This window comes from Stenella coeruleoalba (assembly GCF_951394435.1).
Source record: "Stenella coeruleoalba genome assembly, chromosome: 8".
NCBI lineage: Eukaryota > Metazoa > Chordata > Mammalia > Artiodactyla > Delphinidae > Stenella > Stenella coeruleoalba.
This window is the reverse complement of record NC_137154.1, coordinates 92839651-92865047: the sequence shown is the minus strand read 5'-3', so window position 1 is coordinate 92865047 and position 25397 is coordinate 92839651. Positions and strand designations below refer to the sequence as shown.

Sequence of the window (25397 nt, the reverse complement as noted above, 5' to 3'; positions counted from 1 at the left end):
TGCTTTCCCCCCCTTGGTGTCTGTACGTTTGTTCTCTATGTCTGTGTCTCTATTTCTGCCTTGCAAATGGGTTCATCTGTACCATTTTTCTAGATTCTACATATATGTGTTAATATACAATATTTGTTTTTCTCTTTCTGACTTACTTCACTCTGTATGACAGTCTCTAGGTCCATCCACGTCTCTAAAAATGACCCAGTTTCGTTCCTTTTTATGGCTGAGTAATATTCCACTGTATATATGTGCCACATCTTATTTATCCATTCGTCTGTCGATGGACATTTAGGTTGCTTCCATGACCTGACTGTCGTAAATAGTGCTGCTATGAACATCGGGGTGCATGTGTCTTTTTGAATTATGGTTTTCTCTGGGTATATGCCCAGTAGTGGGATTGCTGGGTCATATGGTAATTCTGTTTTTAGTTTTTTAAGGAACCTCCATACTGTTCTCCATAGTGGCTGTATCAATTTACATTCCCACCAACAATGCAAGAGGGTTCCCTTTTCTCCACACCCTCTCCAGCATTTGTTGTTTGTAGATTTTCTGATCATGCCCATTCTAACTGGTGTGAGGTGATGCCTCATTGTAGTTTTGATTTGCATTTCTCTAATGATTAGTGATGTTGAGCAGCTTCTCATGTGCTTCCTGGCCCAGACATTTTAGTATAATTTTAATGTAACCGAATTTACCATCTTTTCCTTTATGATTTGTGCCTTTTGTTTCTTGTTTAAGAAATTCTTCCATCCCCTGAGGCTATAAACATAGTCTCCTTTATTGTTTTATAAAAACTTTGTAGTTTTACCTTTTACATTAAGTCTGTGATCCACCTGGAATTAATTTTATGATATGATGTGAGGAAGGTGTCCCATATAATTTTTTCCCATATGGAAAATCAGATGTACCTATGCCATTTACTGAGAAATTCATCCTTTCCTCAGTGATATACAGTGCCTACTCTTCTTTTCAGTGCACTGTTTTTAAAGCAACTTGTAAAGGAGCAGTATGTCTCAAGCCCTGTATGCCTTTGGGAATTACATAAGCAGAACAAAGGGTTGGCAGTCAAGAAGAAGATGAAAAACAGTAGAATATAATAACTAAGGAATTTGGAAGTTGTATAAAAATAGTTATGGGATGTACATTTACCTAAATATAAACATATACCTGATGCTGAAAGCACAGTGTGGATGTGGGCTTTGAGGGCATCCAGGCTGGAATTATAGGCTGGGCCTTGTTCTTAGTAAGTTTTGGGGTTTGTTTAAACTTTAAATTTGAACATGTTACTTAATGACCCTCACTTGCCCAGACGTAAAACAAAAATAACGCTCATCTCAATGAGATAATAAATACATGGTACCAAAACACAGCACTTGACAGAGTGTCCCTTGAAAAATGGCTTTTTATTCCACAGAATTCAAAGTGCTGCACAAATGGGAAAACTGTGGCACTGAGCCGAAGCAGGGCAGCCCAGTATACTTGGTTCTCCAGGGTCTGTGCCACTCAGCTGCGTGGCCACATTGCTCGTTTCTAAGTACCCTGAACAAATTTACTCATAGTTCAGAATTATTATTTATTGGTTGTCATCCAACTTAGTAAGAAAGGCCTTATTTTATTCGTAGTGTGACATTCTGGATGATTCATAATGAATCTAGGTTATGTTCTTAGTTCATTCCTATGACTTAGCATTAAGACAGATTAACTAACAAAAATTCTCAGGGGAATTTTTCCACTTCTAGTCTCGAGTCATTACATGTGATACAGTTTTCCCTCAGATAAAAGTTGCACAGTACTTGGATGACATTATATGGTTGCTGCAGACCACCTTTTCCTTCTTTGAAATGTTTTTCTCCTCTCTCAGCTTTCTTATTATAATGATATATTTCTCTCTCCCTTTTGCTCCTTTTTCTTTCTATTCCTGCACCTATAGCATAGGAAGTACCTATGGGTGTTTCCTAAGCCTTGATTCCCAGCCATCCTTCTTTCTCCACTTATTCTTTCAAAAAACTTTTATCCGTTCATTACTACAATTCATTTCATCAGAACATCTTCACTTGAATTTCTTCTCACCTTCTTAAACTCAACCCATGACCAAAAAAAAATTTTTTTTTCCCCAAATCAACTACTCTCTACTTTTCACTCCTTTTCATCCCATGTATTATTATCTGTCCTCAAGTACTGTCCAGTCTTTTTTTCAAAATAATTTTTGAGTTGTCTTTCTCATTTTCACTGTTTCTACTTTCTCACGGGCCTTCCACTTCACGTCACACTTAACCTAGTCTTGCTTTCAGGTTAATTTTACTGCATCTGCCCGTACCAGAAGTTCTAACGACTCATCACTGTAAGAGTGGTTCTCAAACCTCTTAGGAAAGAGTTGTTTTATCTGTGTACATTCAGATGTCTAAATTATTTCCAGGAGATCCAGTAGGTCTGAAGTAAGGTTTGTGGATCACTCTAAATACATTTGGTGATTCTGATGTATACACAGGGTTGAAAATCAATGGTTGGAAGAGGACAGGGGATGGGATGGGTAGTGCTTATGATTAGATGTAATTATTAAGATAGCAGTTTTCTATTTGGGTGGTGGGTTCAGGGGTGCTCACTGCATAACGAAGAATAAGTAACTACTTCTAAAAGAAAGCATAGGGGTAAATCTTTGTGACCTTGGGTTAGGCAATGATTTCTCACATATGACACCGAGAGCATAAGTTACAAAAGAAAATCTAGATAAGTTGGACTTCATCAAAATTGAAAACTTTTGTGCATCGAAGCACACTATCAAGAAAGTGAACAGGGCTTCCCTGGTGGCGCAGTGGTTGAGAATCTGCCTGCTAACGCAGGGGACACGGGTTCGAGCCCTGGTCCAGGAGGATCCCACATGCCGTGGAGCAACTAGGCCCGTGAGCCACAACTACTGAGCCTGCGCGTCTGGAGCCTGTGCTCCGCAACAAGAGAGGCCGCGATAGTGAGAGGCCCGCGCACCGCGATGAAGAGTGGCCCCCGCTTGCCACAACTAGAGAAAGCCCTCGCACAGAAATGAAGACCCAACACAGCAAAAATAAATTAATAAACTCCTCCCCCCAACATCTTCTTAAAAAAAAAAGAAAGTGAACAGATAATCCACGGAATGGGAGAAAATATTTGCAAATCATATCAACGGACTTGTATCCAGGGAATATAAATAACTCTTACAACTCAATAATAGAAAGTTAACCCAATTTAAAAATGGGCAAAAGATTTGCATAGACATTTGTCCAAAGAAGATATACAAATGGCCAATTAGCACATGAAAAAAGATACTCGACATCATTAGCCATCAGGGAAATGCAAATTAAAACCAATCCCCCACCCAGGATAGCTGTAATTTTAAAAATATAAAAAGATAGTAATAAGTGTTGGAAAGGGGCTTCCCTGGTGGCACAGTGGTTAAGAATCTGCCTGCCAACACAGGGGACACAGATTTGAGCCCTGGTCCAGGAAGATCCCACATGCCTCGGAGCAACTAAGCCCATGTGCCACAGCTACTGAGCCTGTGCTCTAGAGTACACGCGCCACAACTACTGAAGCCCACAGGCCTAGAGCCTGTGCTCCGCAACAAGAAGCCACCACAATGAGAAGCCCGCACACCTCAATGAAGAGTAACCCCCGCTTGCCACAACTAGAGAAAGCTCGCGTGCAGCAACGAAGACCCAATGCAGCCAAAAATTAAAAAAAAAAAAAAAAAAGTGTTGGGAAAGATGTGGATAAATTGGAACCCTTGTACATTGTTGATGGGAATGTAAAGTGTTGCAGCCACTTCAGATAACGGTTTGTGCAGTTCCTGAGAAGACCAAACATGGAGTTACCATATGACCCAGCAGTTCCACTACTAGGTATATACCCAAGAGAAATGAAAACATACATCCACAAAAAAACTTATGTGAATGTTCGTAGCAACATTATTCATAGTACCAAAAAAAAAAATCAACCTAAATATCCATCAGCTGATGAATGGATACATAAAATGTGGTGTGTCCTTACCATGGAATATTATTCAGCAATTAAAAAAGAATGAACTAGTGATAGATGCTACAATGTGTATGAACCTTGAAAACACTATGCTAATTGAAAGAAGCCAGTCACAAAAGATCACATATTGTATGATTGCTTTTATATGAAATGTCCAGAATAGTCAAATCCGTAGAGACAGAAAGTTGATTAGTGATTGTCTAGGGTGGAGGCATTGGTGGGAGAGTTGAGGGGGGAGAAATGGAGAGTGACTGCTCATTGGTACAGGGTTTCTTTTTAGGTTGATGAAAATGTTCTAAAATTGATTGAGGTAATGGTGTACAACTCTATGAATACACTACAAACCACTGCAAGTACACTTTAAATGGGTGAATTTTATATAATAATAAGGCTATAGAAAAAAAGTCTAAATAAAAGCAGGCCACATGTGGAGCAATGGTGAGAGTGTGCCAGGAACCAAAGATTATAATTAATTCATAATCAAATTCTTTGTATCTGAAATCTAATACAATTTGTAAATTTGGGGAAAATAGAAGAAAAGGAAAGAAAGAAAAGTCCACATGGTGAAATCTAGGGTCCTTGTTCTATCACTTAAAGCTATATTTTGTCTGGCCTGTTGCTACTGTGTAATGTTTTTTTTTGCCATATACCTCTGGTGAACCCTACATCATACCCAGGGCAGTTTCTTTATTGTTGCTTCAACTTAGCACACTAGTTCCAAGTGATCTGCCTTTACTCTGCTTTTGCCCAGCCACCACTTAGAAAACCCTTTCCATATCCCCCTCTGCTTCTCTAGCTCCAATCCACTCAACTTAAGTTGTGCTTTCTTTTTGAGTCCTTCCATAGGAACATCTTTTCTGCCTTTGGTTCTTTCATAGGAACCAACACATTGCTCTACTGATTGGAAGGGTTCCAGAAATACATGTTAAATACATGAGTGAAGATAATGGAGGAACTTGGAGACCATGAAAGAGACATTAGGAATAAGAAGCTTTAGTAAAGACTGAAAGACATTTGGCTAAGCTACTGAGCCAAAATAAGATGAACAAGTCCATTCCAACAAGTGTCATAGCAAGCATGGCAAAATAAACTTTGCTTAAATGTGCAACGCTTTAGGGTTAGGAGTAAGAAACAATACTTGGAATGATTAGAGGAGACCCCATGACAGGTTTACAAGACTAAAGGGTTTTTGCTTTCTGTAATAGGAAATAGGAGCGAGCTGCTGGTGGGGGGTTTCTTGTTGAATCTTACTGAAATCTTGCTGTCGGTCATTGGGTCTAGCTGTTGAGGGCAGCTGTGTGGCTGTAACATGCTCTGGAAGCAGGTGTTTCCCCCGATGTGGCATCTCCAGATGTCAGGCCCTGATCATGTCATTCATTCCTGCCCACTCATTTCTCATATAAACACCTAATAGCGATCTAAGCCTATAACCATTGCTGAAGATGGTTTCCTTTAATATTGTTTCCTTTGTAAAGGTTTCCTGTTTGGTAGACTAAAAAACAAGCTCGTGCCATTAAGTCTGTGCCTTCTTCTGCCCGACAGAGTAAAATCATAGAAAGGTTACTAATTGTAGATAGAGCATTCATTGTTCAAAATGACAGATTTCCTATGTACTTTAAGATGCTTATTAGGAAGTTTTAAAATCAAGTGGTTTTAATTCATTGCCTGCCCTGTTGCATTCTCCATTCAAAACACAAGCAGAATGCTCCATGACTCTTCTGGACTTTGCTATCCAATCACACCAGTGTCAGAGTCCATTAGTTATTACAGACTCCATCAGCACGTCTTCCTCGCTGTGCAGAGAAGGCTAGTCGTGGGAAAGGACCTGGTGAAGGTCTTTGCCAACCAATTAAAAGATATATCAAGAGCCCTCTTTCTGGATAATTCCCAAAGATACCTGCTCTGCTGAATCTCATTTGTTGGGATTTTTAGCAACTTATCGCCAGTCTCTTAAGAAAAACAGGTTTCAGTGCATGCAGACTTTAACTTATAAATTAAAAGTACTGGGTTTCAAAAGTTGTAGGTTAGTTGGTAGGGCTTTAATTGCAGTTGCATTCATAGTTAACATTTGTTAAGTACCTACTGTGTTTAAATTAAACAGTATGCTAGGTAATGTGAGAGAGTCAGAGATGAAACAGGTATTTTTAAGGAACTAGGGAGAGAGGATATTTTACTAGAGAGAGAGGATATTCTACTAGAGAGAGAGGATATTTTTAAGGAGCTAGAAGAATAGGGTATTTATATATGTAAATACCCAAAATAAAGGAGGAATACAAAGTAATAAGGGAGTGCAGAGATAGTAGGTGGAGGACATTTCTTACAGGAGATTCAGGAAGACTTGGCAGAAGAGGCATTTATTTTGCATTGATGAATGAGAGTATTGGATTTCTCTCCTTGAAGTAGCTATAGTGATTCTGATGATGGCTCTGACCTCTAAGCCCCTTGTGATCATTAAGTTTTTTACAACCTTAGGAGGGCTGGCTGGGAGGTAGAGGCTCTAGTAGCTGGCCAGCTGCCAGTCAGTATGAAAAGGCTCCAGTAGCCAGGAGGTGACAAGAGGATTGGCCCAGGGATTTTATTGCAGTTTTATTGCAGTTTAATTTAGTGACCCTTTCTTGAGCCCCTGCTATGTATGAAAACACTGTGTGGAGACTAAGATAAATAAAACGATATCCCTCCCATTTACTAACTAGTGGAGGGTATAAACACATAATACAACTAAGTATAGCATGAGGCAGAGTTGTAATTGGGCTGTAGAGGTATAAGCAAAGGGCCATGGAAGCAAGAGAGGAGGAAGCCACTGGCATGGTATTTTGTGGTGGGAGTCAGTTAAGGCTTCAAACAGGAAGTAATATTTGACTGGGCCTTGAAAATGAGTGCGCTTTCAAATGTGGCAAGGAAGGGAAAAAGCATGGCACGGAGAGTAAGTAGCATAAGAGAGGCACATAAGCTGTGCATAGTCTAGTGATGCTAGAATGGCTAGGAGTGAGTTGGAAAGGTTGGGTGGAGCTGAGTCCTGAGGACCTTTAAGTGACAATGCTAAGAGAGCTAGACTGTTCTGTAAGCAGAAGGGAGCCACCGAATGTTTTTGAGCAAGCAGGCAGCACGATGTGATTTGTGTCACGTTCACTGTGCTATGAATGGGTGGCTTAGAGGGAAATGAAATAGAGGGTAGTAAGCAAGAGCATCAGTCGAGGTCAGAGATGATAAGAGTGTGAACTGAGGTGGGAGGAATGGAAATGGAAAGAAGGAGATAGGTTCAAGACACACTTACAGGGTAGAAGCAGTAAAAGCTGTACCTCCGGTTTGAAATGGAGATGAGAAGGAGCAAGGAGCGAAGACACCAGTGCTCCTGGTGACGCAGAGGTAGTGCCATGAATGAACGTGGGAACATTGCTGGAAGAGCAGGTTTGATTTTGGAAAATGGGGAGTTTGAGATGTTTCTTCCCAGGCAAGTACTGGAAGTTCTTGTCAGGAGCTTAAGCATTGTACCAGGGCCAAAGATATAAATTTGGAGAATCATTACCAAACAAATGAGAGTGGAAGCTGTGGGACCAGAAGAGCTGGCCCTGAGAAAATACAGGGCAAGGAGCGATAGTCAAAATCAGCACATGCTTTACTAGAAAACACCTTCTGGAGAAGGTAGGAAGAAGAAAAGCAAATAGCAAAAGGAGGCAGAGTTGTCAACGAGAGTAAAACTAGGAAAGGGAGGAGTGTTTCCGAGAGTAGGGAGGTGCCCAGAGTCTTCAGCTGCTGGGACTATGGGAATGTGGTAGGCCTGGGGGCAGGAGGGAGCTCTAGCCTGTCATACCTGCACGTTGTTCATCTAAATATCTATGTGCATAAAAGTATTTATAAGTCAGCGAGACTCTATCCTTAGCCTGCCATCCTTGTTCATTTTCTGTTGGTATTCCTCCCCAAACCACACCCCTCGTATCTCCCGTCAACTCTTTCTTCAGACAGTGGGAGGGGGAGAAATGAAGGGGGGAAGTTGAAGCACAAAAGGAGTTGAAGTTAAAATATTAAGTGTTTGTGGTTTGTTTGTAAATAAGTTGCATATTCTTTATTTTGAATAAGCCACCTTAATGATAATAAAGTCACTTTGTCTAATTTTTAAGTTCACTATATCTCTAGTGGTCATAAATGTGTTTGTCATAAGAAGTAAAAGTAATCTGAAAATCCTGGGTCCAGGTGAGTAGACTTAACATGTATTTACTGATTCTGACGTGGTCTTAATATCAATCATTATCCAATTTTATTTTTGTTCGTAAATAAATACCACTCACCTCACTCAGTCCAGATTTATGAAGGAAACGGTGCTGGTTTTGCTGACATAAACCAATCATATTTACTTTTAGTTAACCATGTGTCTTTTGCATTCCAGCCCATCTGTATTTCTATTTCACTATTACTTTAAATTTAAACAGCTGGTTATATAATTTCTAAAGGTTCTCTTTTCGTGTTTGATATTCAGACTTCAGGATCCAGAACCTTTATTCTATTGACTAGAAACTAGTATTCACTGGGTAAAGGTAACATGAGTTATATCCATTTGTCTTTCTAGATTTTGGCTTCAGTAACCTCTTCACTCCTGGGCAGCTGCTAAAGACCTGGTGTGGCAGCCCTCCCTATGCTGCACCTGAACTCTTTGAAGGAAAGGAATATGACGGGCCCAAAGTGGACATCTGGGTATGTGACTGCCTTCCCTTATACCCCACAGCATTAGTTACCCTTGACTGATGACAGCTGTCCTCATCCTGGACAACACGTAGTACTGCACTAGAACTGATCACCTGTTCTTCGAATTCCCAATTCTTGGTGCAGTCTGTTCTTCAACCTTTGTCTTATGGACTGAGCCACGGAGTTCAACCTCCCGCTTTGCATCTGCAAAAAAAAAAAAACCCTAGGGCAAGCTTGGATGGGTACCCTTGCCAAGAACAGAAATTCTTTCTGTTGTTGCCACTTGCGTTCTCCCTAGGATGAGTAATGAGAGAAATTCTAGTTATGTTCCCAAAAAGTAATGTCTGGAAGCAAAGAAGAATGCTGACTATTCTAAAGATGATTGGCCTTGACAATGCCCCATATTATTTCTTATAAAAAAAGAAGAAAAAGTTTGTTCCATTATCTCGTGCATGACTCACCATTATCTTCATACACATACTATAATGGCCTTTTTTGTTTCCTCTGATGTGATTAATTGTATGTACTCTCTGTTTGGGATGCAGAGCCTCGGAGTCGTCCTCTATGTGCTTGTGTGTGGTGCCCTGCCATTTGATGGGAGCACACTGCAGAATCTGCGGGCCCGGGTGTTGAGTGGAAAGTTCCGCATCCCATTTTTTATGTCCACAGGTAAGGGAGTTGCCATCACACAGCTATGACTGGGTTCATGGAACATTAGACATGCTAAGTTATCCCAGGAATTGAGTGACAGAGTATAAATTACCCATTTAACCGCCTTTTTTGGCTCCAGTTTGCTGAATTGACACCTCCAGAGGCAAGGGTTCTATAGGAACAGAGCATCTAGGCTTTGGCATCAGATAACCCTCCTGAGTTTGGCTCTGGGCTCTACATAGGACTACCAGTGTGGTGTGGCAGACCACTGCGTCTTTCTGAGCTTCAGTTTCCTCATCAATAAATGGCTGACAGTTTTGTGAGGGCTACAACTATGAGAACTAAATTAAATAATGTGTGTAAAGTTAATAGGTACATCGCATAGTAGCAGTAGTCGTAGTAGTTTCACCCCTGTCTTCACCTCATCTCTCACCCTTTTTCAGGATGATATTTCTATTTACTGGGGCCCCATTGAGATGTGGTAATAAATGCCAAGGATAAAGCAGGCTTTGCATCTTAATCTTGCTGCTACTACATTTCCTGCCTCTATGACATTTATCCCCCAGACTCAAAAAGTACTTTTTAAATGAGTGGGCAATAGGGTAAGTAGCTCTTAGAAGAATTTAACACTGAAGACAGACACCAGACACCCAGAATCTACAGTGTTTCATCACCATCTATGTGCACTTAAGAACATTCTGGAGACAATGCTGTAAGCAATCTATTTAGTTTTGCTTAATCATGATTTCACTTTAAGGAACAACATACAGAGTGTATGTCCGCTGGGTTGGCAACACACTATAAGCACGTGGGAATGACGTTTTAGAATAAATGAGAATTGCATCTAGAATAAATTTCAGAAATTTTATTTCTAAAATGCATTTTAGAAAAAAGCTGTGAGAAAAATAAAATAGAGAAGGGGTGTTAGGGATGGTGGGTGGGTGGTTATTTGGAAAGGTATGTCAGGGAACCCCTTCACTGAGAAGTCAACAGTTCAACGAAGGCTTGAAGAAGGCGAGGGCGTGAGCCGTGCAGTCTGAGGAAGAGCTTTCCAGGCTGAGGGGACGGCAGGTAGAAAGGCCCCAGTGAGGGAGCATGACTGGGTGTCTAAGGAACAGGATGGAAGCCTCTTGTGCTGGAAAGGAATGAGTGAGGGGACAGGAGAGATGCCATCAGAGAGGCAACAGAGAGCTCACTTTGAGGGCTTAGTCAGTCAGCGTTAAGGCCTCTTTCACTCTGAGTGAAATGCAAAGGATCAGAGGATTTTAACAGAGGAATGATATTATCTGACTTTTCGGTTTCTTCTAACTTTTATTATGAATATTTTCAAACATGCAAAAATATCTAAAGAACTTTACGGTGACTTTTGTGTTTTAAAAAAATCACTTTGGCAGCTCTGTTGGTTGAAAGGTTCAAGGGCTGAAGGAGGGAGACCAGTTAGTAGGAGACTTTTATCCACGTGAGAGATATTGGTGGCTAGTTCCCAGACTGGGGTGTAGAGGTGGGGATGGTAAGAAGTCGTCAGATTCAAGAGATAATACAGGGGCTTCCCTGGCGGTCCAGTGAGTAAGACTCCACGCTCCCAATGCAGGGGACCCAGGTTCGATCCCTGGTCGGGGAACTAGATCCCGCATGCCGCAACTAAGAGTTCACATGCTGCAGTGAAGATCCATCATGCCACAATTGAGACCTGGTGCAGCCTAAACAAATAAATGAATACATAAATATTTTTTAAAAAAGAGAGAGATAGGGCTTCCCTGGTGGCGCAGTGGTTGAGAGTCCGCCTGCCGATGCAGGGGACACGGGTTCGTGCCCCGGTCCGGGAAGATCCCACATGCTGCGGAGCGGCTGGGCCCGTGAGCCATGGCCGCTGAGCCTGCGCGTCTGGAGCCTGTGCTCTGCAACAGGAGAGGCCACAACAGTGAGAGGCCCGTGTAACGCAAAAAAAAAAAAAAAAGAGAGAGAGATAGTATGTACTGTGTGGCAGGCTCTGTTTCAAGCATTTTGCAAACATTAACTCATTTAATTACTTTAACAACCCTGTAAGATACATGGGAGTATTACCCCCATTTTATAGGTGATAAAACTGAAGCCAGGAGATGTTTAGCAATTTTCCCAAGATAACACAGCTACTAAGTGACTAAACTAGAATTTGAGCCTAGGCAGTCTGGCTCCAACAACATATATGTGGGATTTGATGTGAGAGAAAAAGTAATTATTAATAATCCAGGGGTTTTGGCTTGAGCAACTGGAAGGATGGATTTACTGCTAACAGAGATGGGAATGGAGAGATATTTTATATGTGTTAGTTTGAGATGCCCATTAGACATCTAAGTTGAGATATTGTATAGGCAGTTGAATATAGGACTGTACCTTAGTTGGGAGTGGTGGGCTAGTGATACCCATTTGGGAATGATCAGTATGTAGGTAATACAGTATTTTAAGCTCTGAGATAAGGTCACTTTTTAGGCCATGATTGCAGAGAAGAGAAGAGGTCTAAGGATTAATCTCTGGGACACACTAATATTCAGAGATCAGGAACGTGAAGAGGGATCCGCATAGGAATTGCTAGTAAGGTAAGCCAGAGAGTCCTCTGTTCTAGAAAACAAGTGAAGAGAATGTTTCAAGGAGGAGGGAATGAGGAACTGTGGGGGGTGCTGCTGATACGTCAGATGACTGAGAACTTGTTGGAGGACGGAGGGAACGGAAAGCACCCATTGAACTGAGAAGGCATCTTGAGACCAAAAAACAAGGTAGGCAGCTCCAGGTGATCAATGGGTCAGTTTATTTTAGGGTAACTTACAGAATAAGTAGGATCAGGCGGACAACCATCCAGGAACACTCACAACGGTACCGTGCACTGCCAAGGGGACAATTTTATCGTTAACCTAAGGGGCGTGGGTATGTGCTTGGAAACAGTAAGTGCATTCCTAAATCAATATTTATTAATGGGTAGCTAGGCTATTAATGGGCACCAGGAATATGTCAGCAAAGGTCTTCATCATTGTTTGGAGACCACCAGAGCACAGAGGCCACCTGGACCTAATGATCATGAAACAATGGCTATTAACTACAGAGTCCTTGATGACAGAGAAGTGACTTAGCACAGTCCTAGGTAGGGTCAGTGGAAGGACGGGAGGCATGGTAGGAGCCCAGAATGTCATCATTTATGCTAATAGCCATACAGAACTGGATACCGGATTTAAAGAGATCACTGATGATCCTGAAGTACCGCCTTGGTGGAGGAACAGGAGTAAAACCCTGACCCATGTAGATGCGGCCGGAAAGGGGTGGACGGGAAGCGGAGAAAGGAAACAGACACAGCTCTTCGCAGTTCTGCTCTGGAAGGAGGCAGAGAAGGGGTGGAGTGGATTGTTCTGGCCGGAGTCACCAGTGATCTTGTCATAATCTGTTGGATATCCTTGGTCTTTATCTTAATGACTGCCCAGCAGTATTTAGTGCTAAATGCTAAAAGTTCACTCCTTTCTTTCTTTTGTTAAATATAAACTTTATTTTTTAGAGCAGTTTTGGGTTCATAGCAAAATTAAGCAGAAAGTACGGAGAGCTCCCATATACGTCCTGTCCCCTCACACCCATAGCTTCCCCCACCGTCAGTATCCGGCACCAAAGTAGAACATTTGTTACGGTCCATCAGCCTGCTGCGACACTACATTGGATTACCATCTAAAGTCCATCGTCTACTAGGGCTCAGTCTTGGTGGTGTACGTTCCGTGGGTTTGGACAAATACATAATGACATGAATCTACCATTATAGTATCATTCAGAGCAGTTTCACTGCCCTAAGAATCCTCTGTGCCTATTCATCCCTCCCACTCCCTTAACCTCTGGCAGTCAATGATCATTTTACTGTCTCCACAGTTTTGCCTTTTCCAGAATGTCATATAGTTGGAAACATGCACTATGTAGCCTTTTCAGATTGGCTTCTTTCACTTAGTAATATGCATATAAGTTTCCTCTGTGTCTTTTCGTGGATTAATAGCTCAGTTCTTTTTAATGCTCAATAGTACTCCGTTGTCTGGATACCACAGTTTACTTATCCATTCACCTGCAGATGGACCTCTTGGTTGCTTCCAGGTTTTGGCAATAATGAACAAAGCTGTTATAAATATCCGTGTGCAGGTTTTTGTGTGGATGTAAGTTTTTAACTCATCTGACTAAATACCAGGGAGTGTGATTGCTGGATTATACCATAAGAGTATGTTTAGTTTTGTAAGAAACCACCAAAGTGTCTTTCAAAGTGGTTGTGCCATTTTGCATCTCCACCAGCATTTGGTATTGTCAGTGCTTTGGATTTTTGCCTTTCTAGTAGATGTGAAGTAGTAGCTTGTTATTTTAATTTGTAATCCCTGATGATGTATGATGGTTAACATTTCATATGCATGTTTACCATCTGTATATCTTCTTTGGTGACATGTCTAAATGTTTTGCCCATTTAAAAAAATTATTTATTTATTTATTTATTTGGCTGTGCCGGGTCTTAGTTGCAGCACGGGAACTCTTAGTTGCGGCATGTGGGATCTAGTTCCCCAGCTAGGGGATCGAACCCAGGCCCCTCCTGCATTGGGAGTGTGGAATCTTAGCCACTGGATCACTGGGGAAGTCCCTTGCCCATTTTTAAATTTGGTTGTTTGTTTTCTTATTGTTGAGTCACTCCTTACTTTTTAAAACACTTTTTTTCCCATTGCTTCTCAGATGCCACGTTCTGCAGTTTTCCTCCTGTCTCTCTGAGTACACCTTGTTGCCAGATTTCTCTTTCTCTGTTCATCCTTTAAATCTTTTCTTCTTTACACCATCTTTCTGAGCATCTTATTCACTGCTGTGGCTTCAGGGAGTACAGTGATGTTCAGTCCCCAGTTAACACTTGGGTAACTCTCTGGCCCAGACCTCTCCTCTGGAATGAGAGGCTATATATCCAACCAGTTGCTACCAGTCAGCTTTACTTGTGTGTCTTGAATTCACATCAGTGGACACATTTTCAAAACTGAATTTAATCCCTCCCTAGAATTGCTCCATTCTGTGTTCCCTATCTTAGTGAATGGTGTCACCGTCTGACCAAGAAGCTAGCCTTGATTCCTCCTCTCTTACCATCACCACAGCCACTCACTTACCAAATCCTGTAGATTCAACCCTCCATTCCTGTAGACACTTCTGTAGTGGCTCTTGCCTGGATTAAATAATAGCCAATTAAATGGACGCCTGGCTCCAGCCTTATCCCTCTCTAATGCGTTCTCCACATGGCTGCATGAGTAATGTTTCTAAACTATATATGACAACACACACACACACACACACACACACACACACACACACACACACACACACACACACACACACACACACACACACAATTTGGTTATATCATTTTCCGGCTTAAACTTTTCAATGGTTTACCATTGCCTCTAGGCTGCAGTTCGCTCCTTAATGGGGCTAGAGCACTGACTTCATTTTTGACCATGACCGTAGTAAAAGATACATTTCATACAGTGACCTAGAAAATACATATATACATACAGCTGAACAAAAGTTTTTTTAAAAAGTAAAACTTGTCTTTACTAGGTGCAGTGCACTCTAATACATTTTATTCTATTACATTAAAAATGCTAATTATAACTTACTGAATTGATCTCATGACTGCTTTTTGAAAAACAATGACATAGTAATACTTCTGTGACCTGGCTCGTGCCTATCTCTGCAGCCCCAGATCCTATTCTACATCTAGTCGCCCTAATTTCCTTCTGGTTCCCGGAACAAGTGATACTCTCTGGAGCAACTCCCTCTGCCTGGGGTACTTCTTCCTCCCCCTACCCTACCCCATGCCACCCACTCCTGTATTCTAGAGCAAGAAATTAGATGTGATAAAAATAAGAATCTAGATAATTTCTACCAGTCTTTCTTTTATCATGGGACTTCCCAAACATTTCATTGTAATTGTTTCTTTCATTATATATCTTCCATAGCAGACTGTGAACTTAGAGAAAGTAAAGACAAAATGTGGGGTTTTTTTCACAGTTGTCTCTAGCCTAGCAGAATATCTGGCATGTGGTAGGATTTAGTAAACAGTATGTAGATAGTAAATAGAATCCTTCTTAAAACCCTCCAGTCACTTTCATTTACACTTAGAAGACAATTCCAAAAGTCATTATTATTAGAAAACAATTCCAAAAGTCATTATTATTATGGCCTACAAGGCACACTGTGGTTGGCCCCTCTCTTTAATCTCATTTCCTGCTTTTCTTCCCTTTAGGCCCCGAGCTCCAGTTACAGAGGCGTCCTTGCTGTTTCTCAGACTTTCCAAGTGCATGCATTCCTGTTTCCTCACATATTTACATGGCTTCCTCACCTAACCTGAGGTTTCTGCTTAAATGTCCCCCCAGAGAGACCTCTCCTGATACCCTGTCATTCTCTTTCCGTAACGCTGCTTCACGGTGTTTCATGGCACTCACCACTACCTGACCTTATTTGTTTACTGTGTCCCCACCCCTTATCCCCACTGCCTCTTGACTGCAATAGGATTTTGTTTTTGTTCACTGCCGTGTTCCCATGGCTTAGGACAGTGCCTGGGTCCTGGTGGGCACTCAGGAAATATTTGCTGAATGAATGCATGCATGCATGCATAGATTTGTTACAGTGCTCACTACCGAATAATTCAAATAATAATATCAATAACGGTAATTTACATTTCTTTAGGGCTTTCAAGTTTACAAAGTATTTCCTATACTTGATCTAATTTGAGCTATGTAATTGTACTCTGGAATTGGTATTGACACTAGCATTTATCATTTTGCCAATGAAGTTTAAGAATCTGCAGTTTAAAGAAATTAGTTGACATGCCAAAAGCCACACAGGTAATAAGTGACCAAGTTAGTACTCAAATTCAGTGTCCGTTCTACTACACCACACCGCTGCAGAGAAAGGGCAGTGTAAACAAACCACTTCCTCTGCTTTGCTAGTGTCCACAGTGTTTCCTGTGAGCAGCTTGGATCCGTTCTCCCCTCCACCTCCACATCATGGCAAAAGATTTTTACTCAAGCCTTACAGAGCTGGCTTCCGATAGTGGATGCTGGTGAAATAGCTAGCCTTGCTGTCAGCCACATCGTTTCTTAGTGCTTAGAAATAAACCATGTAACATTTTAACTACTTAGGAAGAGCTAATATTTACAACATGATATACGTTAACACGGAAGTTTAAAGACTCATAGAACACCAACATAATTATCCTAAATGCGGTCACTTTTTAATCCTGGACAAGTAATTCCCTAAGTAGGAATAACATTTTTTGTAAGATTAAGTACAGGAAGTGACAAACAACCCAATCTAGGAAATGAGTAGACGGTTGCTGTGTTACTAGTGTGATCTCTCTGCCCTCAGGGACATACATGTGCTCGGCCTTGCCTACCAGCGTAGGCCTGAATCCCAAGGCCCTTCGAGACTGCTGTCTGAAGGATAAAGGCATACGATGGTTTAGTCTTCTCTCAGCTTAGACGTCCTTCAAGTACCAAAAAGTTTCGAGTTCATGTAAAGGAAACCTAGAGTCTGTCCCTGAGTCTTTTTGCTGGTTACACCTCTAGCTTCTAGGCATAATTGCACCTCGTTAGACCTAGAGTTAATTCTTTATATGGAGGCTGGAGCCAGCCGCTTTCCAGCCTGTCAGGTCAGCCATTACTGTGCTACAGATAATAATGTAGTTGAGGGAAGTCCTAAAAAACAAGATCCTTTTTTTCTCAGGCTGTTGTCATGGACTTGAACTGAGTTTATCCATTTTTCTGCCAGAAGGATCTAGAAACTCCAGCAGAGCTGGTGTCGGTTTTCAAATGAGCATTTGGGTGGCCGAGTGGGGAAGGCCTCATGGTCCAGCTTCTTCTAGCCAAGTTGAATTCCAGAGTATCTACAGCTGTGTGGGAGGCCATGCTATACAAATGGATACGGTTAGTTTAAGAATTCTAAGCATCTCTTTATTGTCAGTAATGTGTGGAATGAAGTGTCCTCCCAATTAGTGGATATCTCTAGGCCTAGGCTTGGTTGTTTGATACAACCTTCCCTTCCTGGACATCCCGAGATATTCTAAAGACATACTTTCAAGTTGCAATGACAGTGGTATAAATTTAAGAGGATTTATTCAAGGGGGATCGATATTATACTACCTAGTTCAATAGCTATGTATGTGTCTTCCTCTCCTCTTCCCTAGAATGCAAGCTCCTGTATATCAGAACTGTGTTTCACACACACATCATCATCCTCCCATAAGCCTTAAGAGCATCTGGTATGGCATAAATATTCAGTAAATTTTTTTTAATGAAAAATTGAATCATCACTTACCTATAGACTCTTCCATCAGACTCTTGCATTTTATTATTAAAGTGATACGTAACTCACGGATGATCTGAATTATTAATTGGTTTTACGTACTTTTGTTATATACATTAATATGTAAATGACCAGGTCAAGTGATTTCTAGTTTTTAAAAGGGTTTGATCTACGATGGAGTTGGCTTTCAATGTCTCAAGTAAAATACATTTGGTCTAGGCAAGTGTTTTTGGATTAAACTTCTCAGAGCATCCCAGAGAGCAGTTAGGTAAAACCCTGAGCCTAAATTATAAAAGGATTCAAAGTTGAACCTTGCTGTTTTTTTGAGTTTCTGCAGAAGGTGAGACCTGACCTGGCCACATATGCTAGCAGTTGCTTTCTCTGAGTTCCGGTCCCACTGACGGAAGCCAACAATGTAAAGTTTTTGAGCACCAAGCTCAGTCACTACCAGTATATTTTTAAAAACCATCAGAGGCCTACTTCTTAAAGCCTAGTTTGTCTTATTCACCACTTACATCACCTGCTAGCAGATATAGTAAGATCAGTCATTTATTGGGTTGGCCAAAAAGTTCGTTTGGATTTTTTGGTAACATCTTATGGAAAAACCCGAACGAACTTTTGGGCCAGCCCAATATTTAGCTGAAGGAGAATTAATTTCCAGTGAAAAAAATGCATTGAGGCAAGTATATAGAGATCTCTTGTGGACAATATTTTTGAGTCTTTATTGATTAGACTTCATTGTGACTTAATTAATTGTAATACTGCATAAGCATTTTATCCCTGGGAACGCAAGACCCAGGCTTACATTATGCTTCTGATGGAGACTACCGTGCAGCTACTGCCAAAAAGCTTCTACTTAGATGCAAACAATTCTGCCCTGATTGGCTTACTCGTCAAGAACCACACAGCATGCGGGATTGGGACGGGAGATTAAAGTAACTCGCCCATCAGTCTCCGTATACTAAGGAGCTCAGAGTCCTCAAAACAGTTCTCTCGTACTTTTTTAAGGTATACTCAGCCTCTAGGGAGACAACCTGTGTAGTGCTTTCATGTTAGTGAGTGCAGAAATCCACACGATGTCAGGAACGAGGCTAGGGCTACCTCAGAGTTAAGCAAGCCTCCCCTGAGCAGCTGAGCCGTGATTTTACCTAATATGATAGAAAACCAGGGGGTAAATACGGGTACTGCCCTATCTCGTACCACCCTTTTCAAGCACACTGTCTCCTAGCTTCAGCAACCCTAGAGAGGAAAACAGAGTAAGGGAAGAAGTTCTAGATGGAAGGACTCCAGAGATTTGAATAATAGCTAACATCCATTGAACACTTTCTTGGTACCAGACACCGTTGCATTAACCTATGGAATATTTAACACAACGCTATGAGGTAAGCTACTCTTGTCATTTGATAGACAAGACCGTTGAGGCATGGTAAGGATAAGTAACACACCCAGAATCACACAGCTGGGAAGTGGTGGAGCTGAGATTTGAGCCCGTGCACTCTGGCTTCAGAAGCCACCTAACTGTCTTCGATTGTACTTTAATTCTCAGTGAGTACATATCTCACAGGTTATTCCAAGTATCCAGAGAGTCCTGGAATGGATATCTTTGCCCATCTGCATCTGGATTATTTTTGGAAAAAAGTGTTAGTATCAAGGACTATGTATTGGACTCTGATGTAAAGCTGAACCAGAGTTTTCTTCCACCGTAATGATTGCTATTAGGACTTAAAATATATTTGAATAATAAGGTAGTGTAAGTGACAAGTTTTTATTTTAAAAATGTGAACTGCAAATTGGACAGCCTCTAGTATGACAGTGTGGCATGTCAGGGGTAGATGTGGTCGTCCCCAGCCTTCAAGCCAGCGGCTCCTAATTTCTAAATCCTAATTCTGGCAAGATCACGGCCGCCTTGAAAATAAGCAGAGTTCGAGAAATAGATGTTAGTTTTCTAATAAATGGATACCTATGGGTCAAACAGTTGTTTTCTCCTCAGTCTATCTCAGGTTGATAAACTGTTAAAATGGAAGTTTTAGCCTCTCAGCCTAACTTTATGGATTCCTAATAGAAGCTTTTCTTATCTGCGCCATCATTATTTGCTAGATTGTGCCAAGCCATCTCCCTTTGGCCTCTGTTCAACCATAGAAAGTGTCTCACAGGATTTGGTCATAAGGAACTTTATTTCTATTCCAGAACATTCTGATAATAATTTGCAGAAACCAGTGTGGTAGAATTTGTATTTAAATCACTCTCCACTTCCTTGTCTGATCTCTTGCTGTTGGGCTATCCTTGTAGGAATTTTATGGAGTGCTTTGGTACTGGGACTCCCATTTTTCTCTCCCCGAAAGAACTAAAAGCAAATGGCTTCAAAACAAGACATTTTTTCCCTCAGTGTCACTTCTTTTAGAGGAGCTGATCTCAGTGCTTGTTTATTATGAGTCAAATCTTATCACAACCAGCGTTATTACAGATTAAGTTCTATTAGAGTTAATTCCAAGATTGTGTATTTTCTTTCATTGTGTAAAACTGTGGTATTGACTATCACTCTAAAGTTAGAAATACAAGTTAGAAATGTTTATGCATTTCTATTGTAACAATAAAGTATCAAAATTTAATTTCTATAGAGTAAAAATCTTCTAATACCTACAGCACCATTGTTCTAGCAATATCCAGTATAACAAAACTTCATTGTAACAACAACAAAAACCCTGTATTTTGTATGATTGTACTTAACATTTATGTGATCTCTCAATGCAGGTATATGACAGTGCATTCAGTGTATGTTCTTTATACATAGAAATGTCTTATTTTAAGACCATTTGTCTACTTTGTTTAGATTTTAAAATAGTTGCTATGTAAGATAGATTTGACCTTGTCAGCTGACAGCTGACAATGACAGGGTTTCCTTGGGCATGTTAAAAAATATCATTTCTAGGACTTAGTCCACAAGCAGAGTGAGGATTCCTAGCTCCGGCCATCGTCATACCAAAAGAAGTTATGTTGGCAAAAACACCTATGATTTCTTATTGAGTTTCTTTTTAATTATTTCTGTAGGGATCATGACATTGCAAGATAGCACACTCTTTTAGCCATGATTATGACAGGATCAGGACATTATGACAGACTTTTTCTTTTCTTTTTTTCTTTTGGAAAAGTCAGATAGCATTAAAGAGGAGCTCTGAGTCACAAACATTTGTAAGTCCAGAACACAGATTCTTATCAAAGCCATGGTGCTCCATCCAGAGATTGTCATTGCAGACCAGTCATCAATCTTGTTCTGTTTGCCTGCTGTAATAGTGTCAGTTCTCCCCCAGACTGGTACCTGAGCTGGCCAAGTGGAGAGCAGAATCAGACAGTATTTCACATTGTATTCTTGTTCTGAAAAGTGTTAAAACTTTAGTGCCATGTAACTTTTTTTAAAAAAAATATGAAGTTGGGCTTCCCTGGTGGCTCAGTGGTTGAGAGTCCGCCTGCCAATGCAGGGGACGCGGGTTCGTGCCCCGGTCCGGGAAGATCCCACGTGCCGCGGAGCAGCTGGGCCCGTGAGCCATGGCCGCTGAGCCTGCGCGTCCGGAGCCTGTGCTCCGCAACGGGAGAGGCCACAACAGTGAAAGGCCCACGTACCGCAAAAAAAAAAAAAAAAAAAAAATGAAGTTAATTCATTTTTCAGGGAAACAGACATTTTAATTTTAGCCAATTTATTTTTGTTTCTTTTTTGGATTTTTGAGATTTGAGAAAAATAGTGCTCTCTTTGAAATTTGAATTGCTCAGGAGAATTAAACCTTATTAAGAAGTTTGTTAAAGTTATTGAAAATAAAGAGCTCTTGGGCTACATGTTTTGGCATTACCTTTGAACACACCTAGTATTGACTGGAAAGGGGACGTGAGACACCACACACCACACCATACCCTCTTCCAAGGACCTGTAAGAAGCATGAATTTCCTGGGTGACTGCTTCTTCCTCGCATTCTTCCCATGCCTCCTGGCACACAGATGTCTTCTGTTCCCCCAGCTCCAAGCAGTTTTATGTGGTCAGAAAGAATCTGTGACTCAGTTCCTTTCAGACCACTCCTCTGCCCACAGAGCTGAAAATGGTTGCTTTGCATGTCCCGTACTTTGGCCACACTTAAAGGGCTTAAGGGACAGTTGGCATTTCCTCCATCATGGGATCAGCCTGCAGACTCTGAGGGCCAGTTCCTGAGTTTTTGCCTGTGCCTTCTGCCTGTGATCCCTTGACTGGGGAAGCCTGTCATTGCCAGCCTTCCATCCCAGTCCCCGTCATCACGCAACAGCCAGAGTATATAAACCAAGCTCACTCTTCTGTAGCGCACTTCAGCCTCCCCATCATGTCCCCGCCTTCTCAGTTCACCTTAATACAACTTGCCATTCCCCGTAACACTGTTTTCCAGCTGTTCATAGCCTTCTGACAATGAAGTTATCACCTAGCCCACTTTCTATGAACTTGGCTTATAGGTGACTCTATCGTGATAGAACCTGTGGTGACTACATGGCATTTGATCTGTTGGAAGAGGAGTGAAATTGATTTGATATGTTTTCATAAAGATACTCTAGCTACTACCTAATACATCAACAATTAATTTAGGTATTATATGGCTTTGGCATAACACTGACCAGAATTTGTACCCTGGTTTTGCCTCTTATTATCTGGTCAGGTTTCTTAACTTACTTGATTGTTAATTTCCTTACTTGTGAAATATTTATAATACTAATAAGCATTAGTGTGTGAATTAAATGCTTAAATTAACTTAAAGGGTTAATTTATTTTAATTAGCACTCTGCCTAGCTCTTATACAGTGCTTGGTAAATGTTAGTAATTATTATTAAATAATATTTTTGAATGAATTGCTCTATTAATCTTTCATTCCCTCCTTCCGTGTGTTGTTTCCCACGCTTTTCTTTCTCTCACCCTCACTCTCTTAAGAGGCTAAGGATACATTATTAATACTTTCAGACACATCCACAGGGTTTATGGAGAAGATTTATCTGCCAGGAGCTGTTTTGGTTTGTTGTACCATAACCTAGACGCTATGGCTAGGCCACATGCAGACGTCTCCTCACGTGGTAATCTGATTTACACATTATTCTGTGCAGCCTCAGAAAAGATCAGTGAGTAAGTACCCTCTGTGTGAATGAGACAAAGAACTCTAAAGCTGCAAGGGGGGGCCTTGGAAATCATCTGACCCAGGCTTTTGCCCCCAAACAGTGCCACATCTTAATCTTCTGTAAGGTGATAGTTGGCTGCTTTCTCTAGCTTGAAGCATGGAGAATGCCTATTCTATTGTGGGCTCTTGGAATCAGATTATTAAAGTTGTTAGAAGGAATTGTAGCAGTCACCTAGTCCCGTGTTTCTTTCAACTGGCATTACTGAGAACCTGTTACATACCGTGTGCTATGCGGGCCCTGGGGACACAGAGTTCACTGAGACGTTCAAGGATCCCAAGTCTTCTTCACACCTAATACTGGGGCCCTTCTAACGACATCTCAAATGCCAGCCTCTGATTAGACATTTCTCGTGACAATAAGGATATTTATTTCAGGTCAAATTGATATTTCAGGTCAAATTGTTCCCTTTTCATAGTTATATCGTTTTTGGAGTTGGAGGAGACCAAAGAGTTCATCCTATTCAGTTGCTTCTGGACTTAATTTTCTTTCTTTTTTTTTTTTTAAAAAGGGGGGGTTCTTTATTTTTTTAATTAATTAATTAATTAATTTATTTATGGCTGCACTGGTCTTTGTTGCTGCGCGCAGGCTTTCTCTAGTTGCGGCGAGCGGGGACTGCTCTTCATTGTGGTGCGTGGGCTTCTCATTGCGGTGGCTTCTCTTGTTGCAGAGCACGGGCTCTAGGTGTGCAGGCTTCAGTAGTTGTGGCATGCAGGCTCAGTGGTTGTGGTGCGCGGGCTCTAGAGCGCAGGCTCAGTAGTTGTGGTGCACGGGCTTAGTTGCTCCATGGCATGTGGGCTCTTCCTGGACCAGGGCTCGAAGCTGTGTCCCCTGCATTGGCAGGTGGATTCTTTTTTTTAATTTTATTTAATTTATTTTTTTATACAGCAGGTTCTTATTAGTCATCAGTTTTATACACATCAGTGTATACATGTCAATCCCAATCACCCAATTCATCATACCACCACCCCTGGCAGGCGGATTCTTAACCACTGTGCCATCGGGGAAGGCCCTGGACTTAATTTTTTAAATAAAACCTTACTAAGAATACTAATGTATAAAATAAATAAAATTAGCTGTGCTCCAGGTATGGCCCTGCCTACTTGACTGCCCCCCTCACTTCCCTAAGGGGCCCCTCCTTAGATCCCTAGGACCTTGGTCAAGTACTTTGGATCAACTCTAATAATTAGAAAGATTTCTCCTAAATTGAACTTGTTACGTATAATTATTCCAAATTCAGGGCCCTGGAGCAGCAAAATATAAATGCACATTGTCTGCTGTATAAATATCCTTCAGATACTTGAAGAACACCCAGTGTGCCCCTTCCTGCCTACACCTTCTCTTCTCCAAGATAAATCAGCCTCATGACCTTTACCCTGTCTTCGGGGGACATGTTTTCAAAGTTTTAGTCAGGAACTTCTTTCTTAAGCTATTCTATTTATTTCTTCTATCTTGGAAACTAGAGACAGAGCTTCTATTAACAATCTTGGGTGAATTTTGAAGTTGGTTTTTAACTCCCCTTCTTCATCCTTTATTATTTTCTCCTTCGGGCTGAATGCTTTCAGCCTCTTAGAGAAAGCTGTTTATTATCAAGGTCAAAAAAGAAAAAAAGGTGTTAAAGACCCCGCCTCAGATGGAATTACAACTTGAGATGGCAGTCTGAACTTAATTCCCGTTTCAGGACCCTGCCCTTACAGCAGCCCTCTCTCCACAGTCATGCAAATGCTGTCAGCGCCGCGGGGCAGGGTCTCAGCTGGGCATCCTCTAGTCACCGGTGGTTCTGGTGGCATCAGGTTTCGCGGGACCACAGCGATTTTCACTGCAGAGGCCACTTGGCACTTGCGAACACGCAGAGCCGAGGGTTCCTGCACTGCCCCAAGTGCTTCAGTTCTGTTCAGTAGCAAAGGTCTGCCCTTTGAGAGGGAACAAGCGATGGGGACATTTTTGACATTAAAATAGAGTTCTCTTTGGCATCTGGGAAAGTTGATGATGTTTTGTACTCTTTGATCTGAGGCCCCATTTTCTTTCCACTCATTTCAATTGACTGTCCAGTGGTTAATTGTGTTATTAGGTTTGAAAGCATTTATTTCCTTTGTTTTCACCCTCTTTCCATGTTTTATGTAGAATGGTACTTTCCAGTCTAGTTTGAATATAATTTCCTGAGCTATATGTGACACTTAGGAAACATGAGTTGATAATAATACCCTGGCTTTCCACATTTTGTCATACTTTGCCATCTGTGCAACATATGAAGAGTGTTAGATTTCTGCTCTTTTGGGCACTGGGTGTTATATAGGGCACACAGATAAGAGCTTGTATCCGTTAGGTGTTGCCACCGCAACAAGGCGTTCTCAGCCTGGGACCTGTAGACGCCTGTGGAATCTGTGACAGGCTCTGGGGGCTCCTTGAATAGACTAAAAATACACGCACATTTTTGTGTATAAATTCTTGTTCATATTTTTCTGGAGATTTTTCAAGGCATCTGAAACCAAATAATGGCTAAGGATGACTTAATAGAGGTTTCAAGATCCTGATATTGAACCAGATACATCTTCTAATCAGGA

At 41.3% G+C, this 25397-nt stretch overlaps 1 protein-coding gene across 4 annotated transcripts in view; it reads left to right on the top strand.

Moving 5' to 3' along the window:
- SIK3 (SIK family kinase 3) overlaps window positions 1-25397 on the top strand; it is a 246185-nt gene that overhangs the window by 185566 nt on the left and 35222 nt on the right. For all 4 annotated transcript variants that reach the window (XM_079929787.1, XM_079929785.1, XM_079929786.1 and 1 more), the window contains exons 5-6: window positions 8567-8691; window positions 9228-9351. In XM_079929787.1, the coding sequence (XP_079785913.1) occupies window positions 8567-8691; window positions 9228-9351 (249 nt within the window). The remainder of the gene's footprint in view (window positions 1-8566; window positions 8692-9227; window positions 9352-25397) is intronic.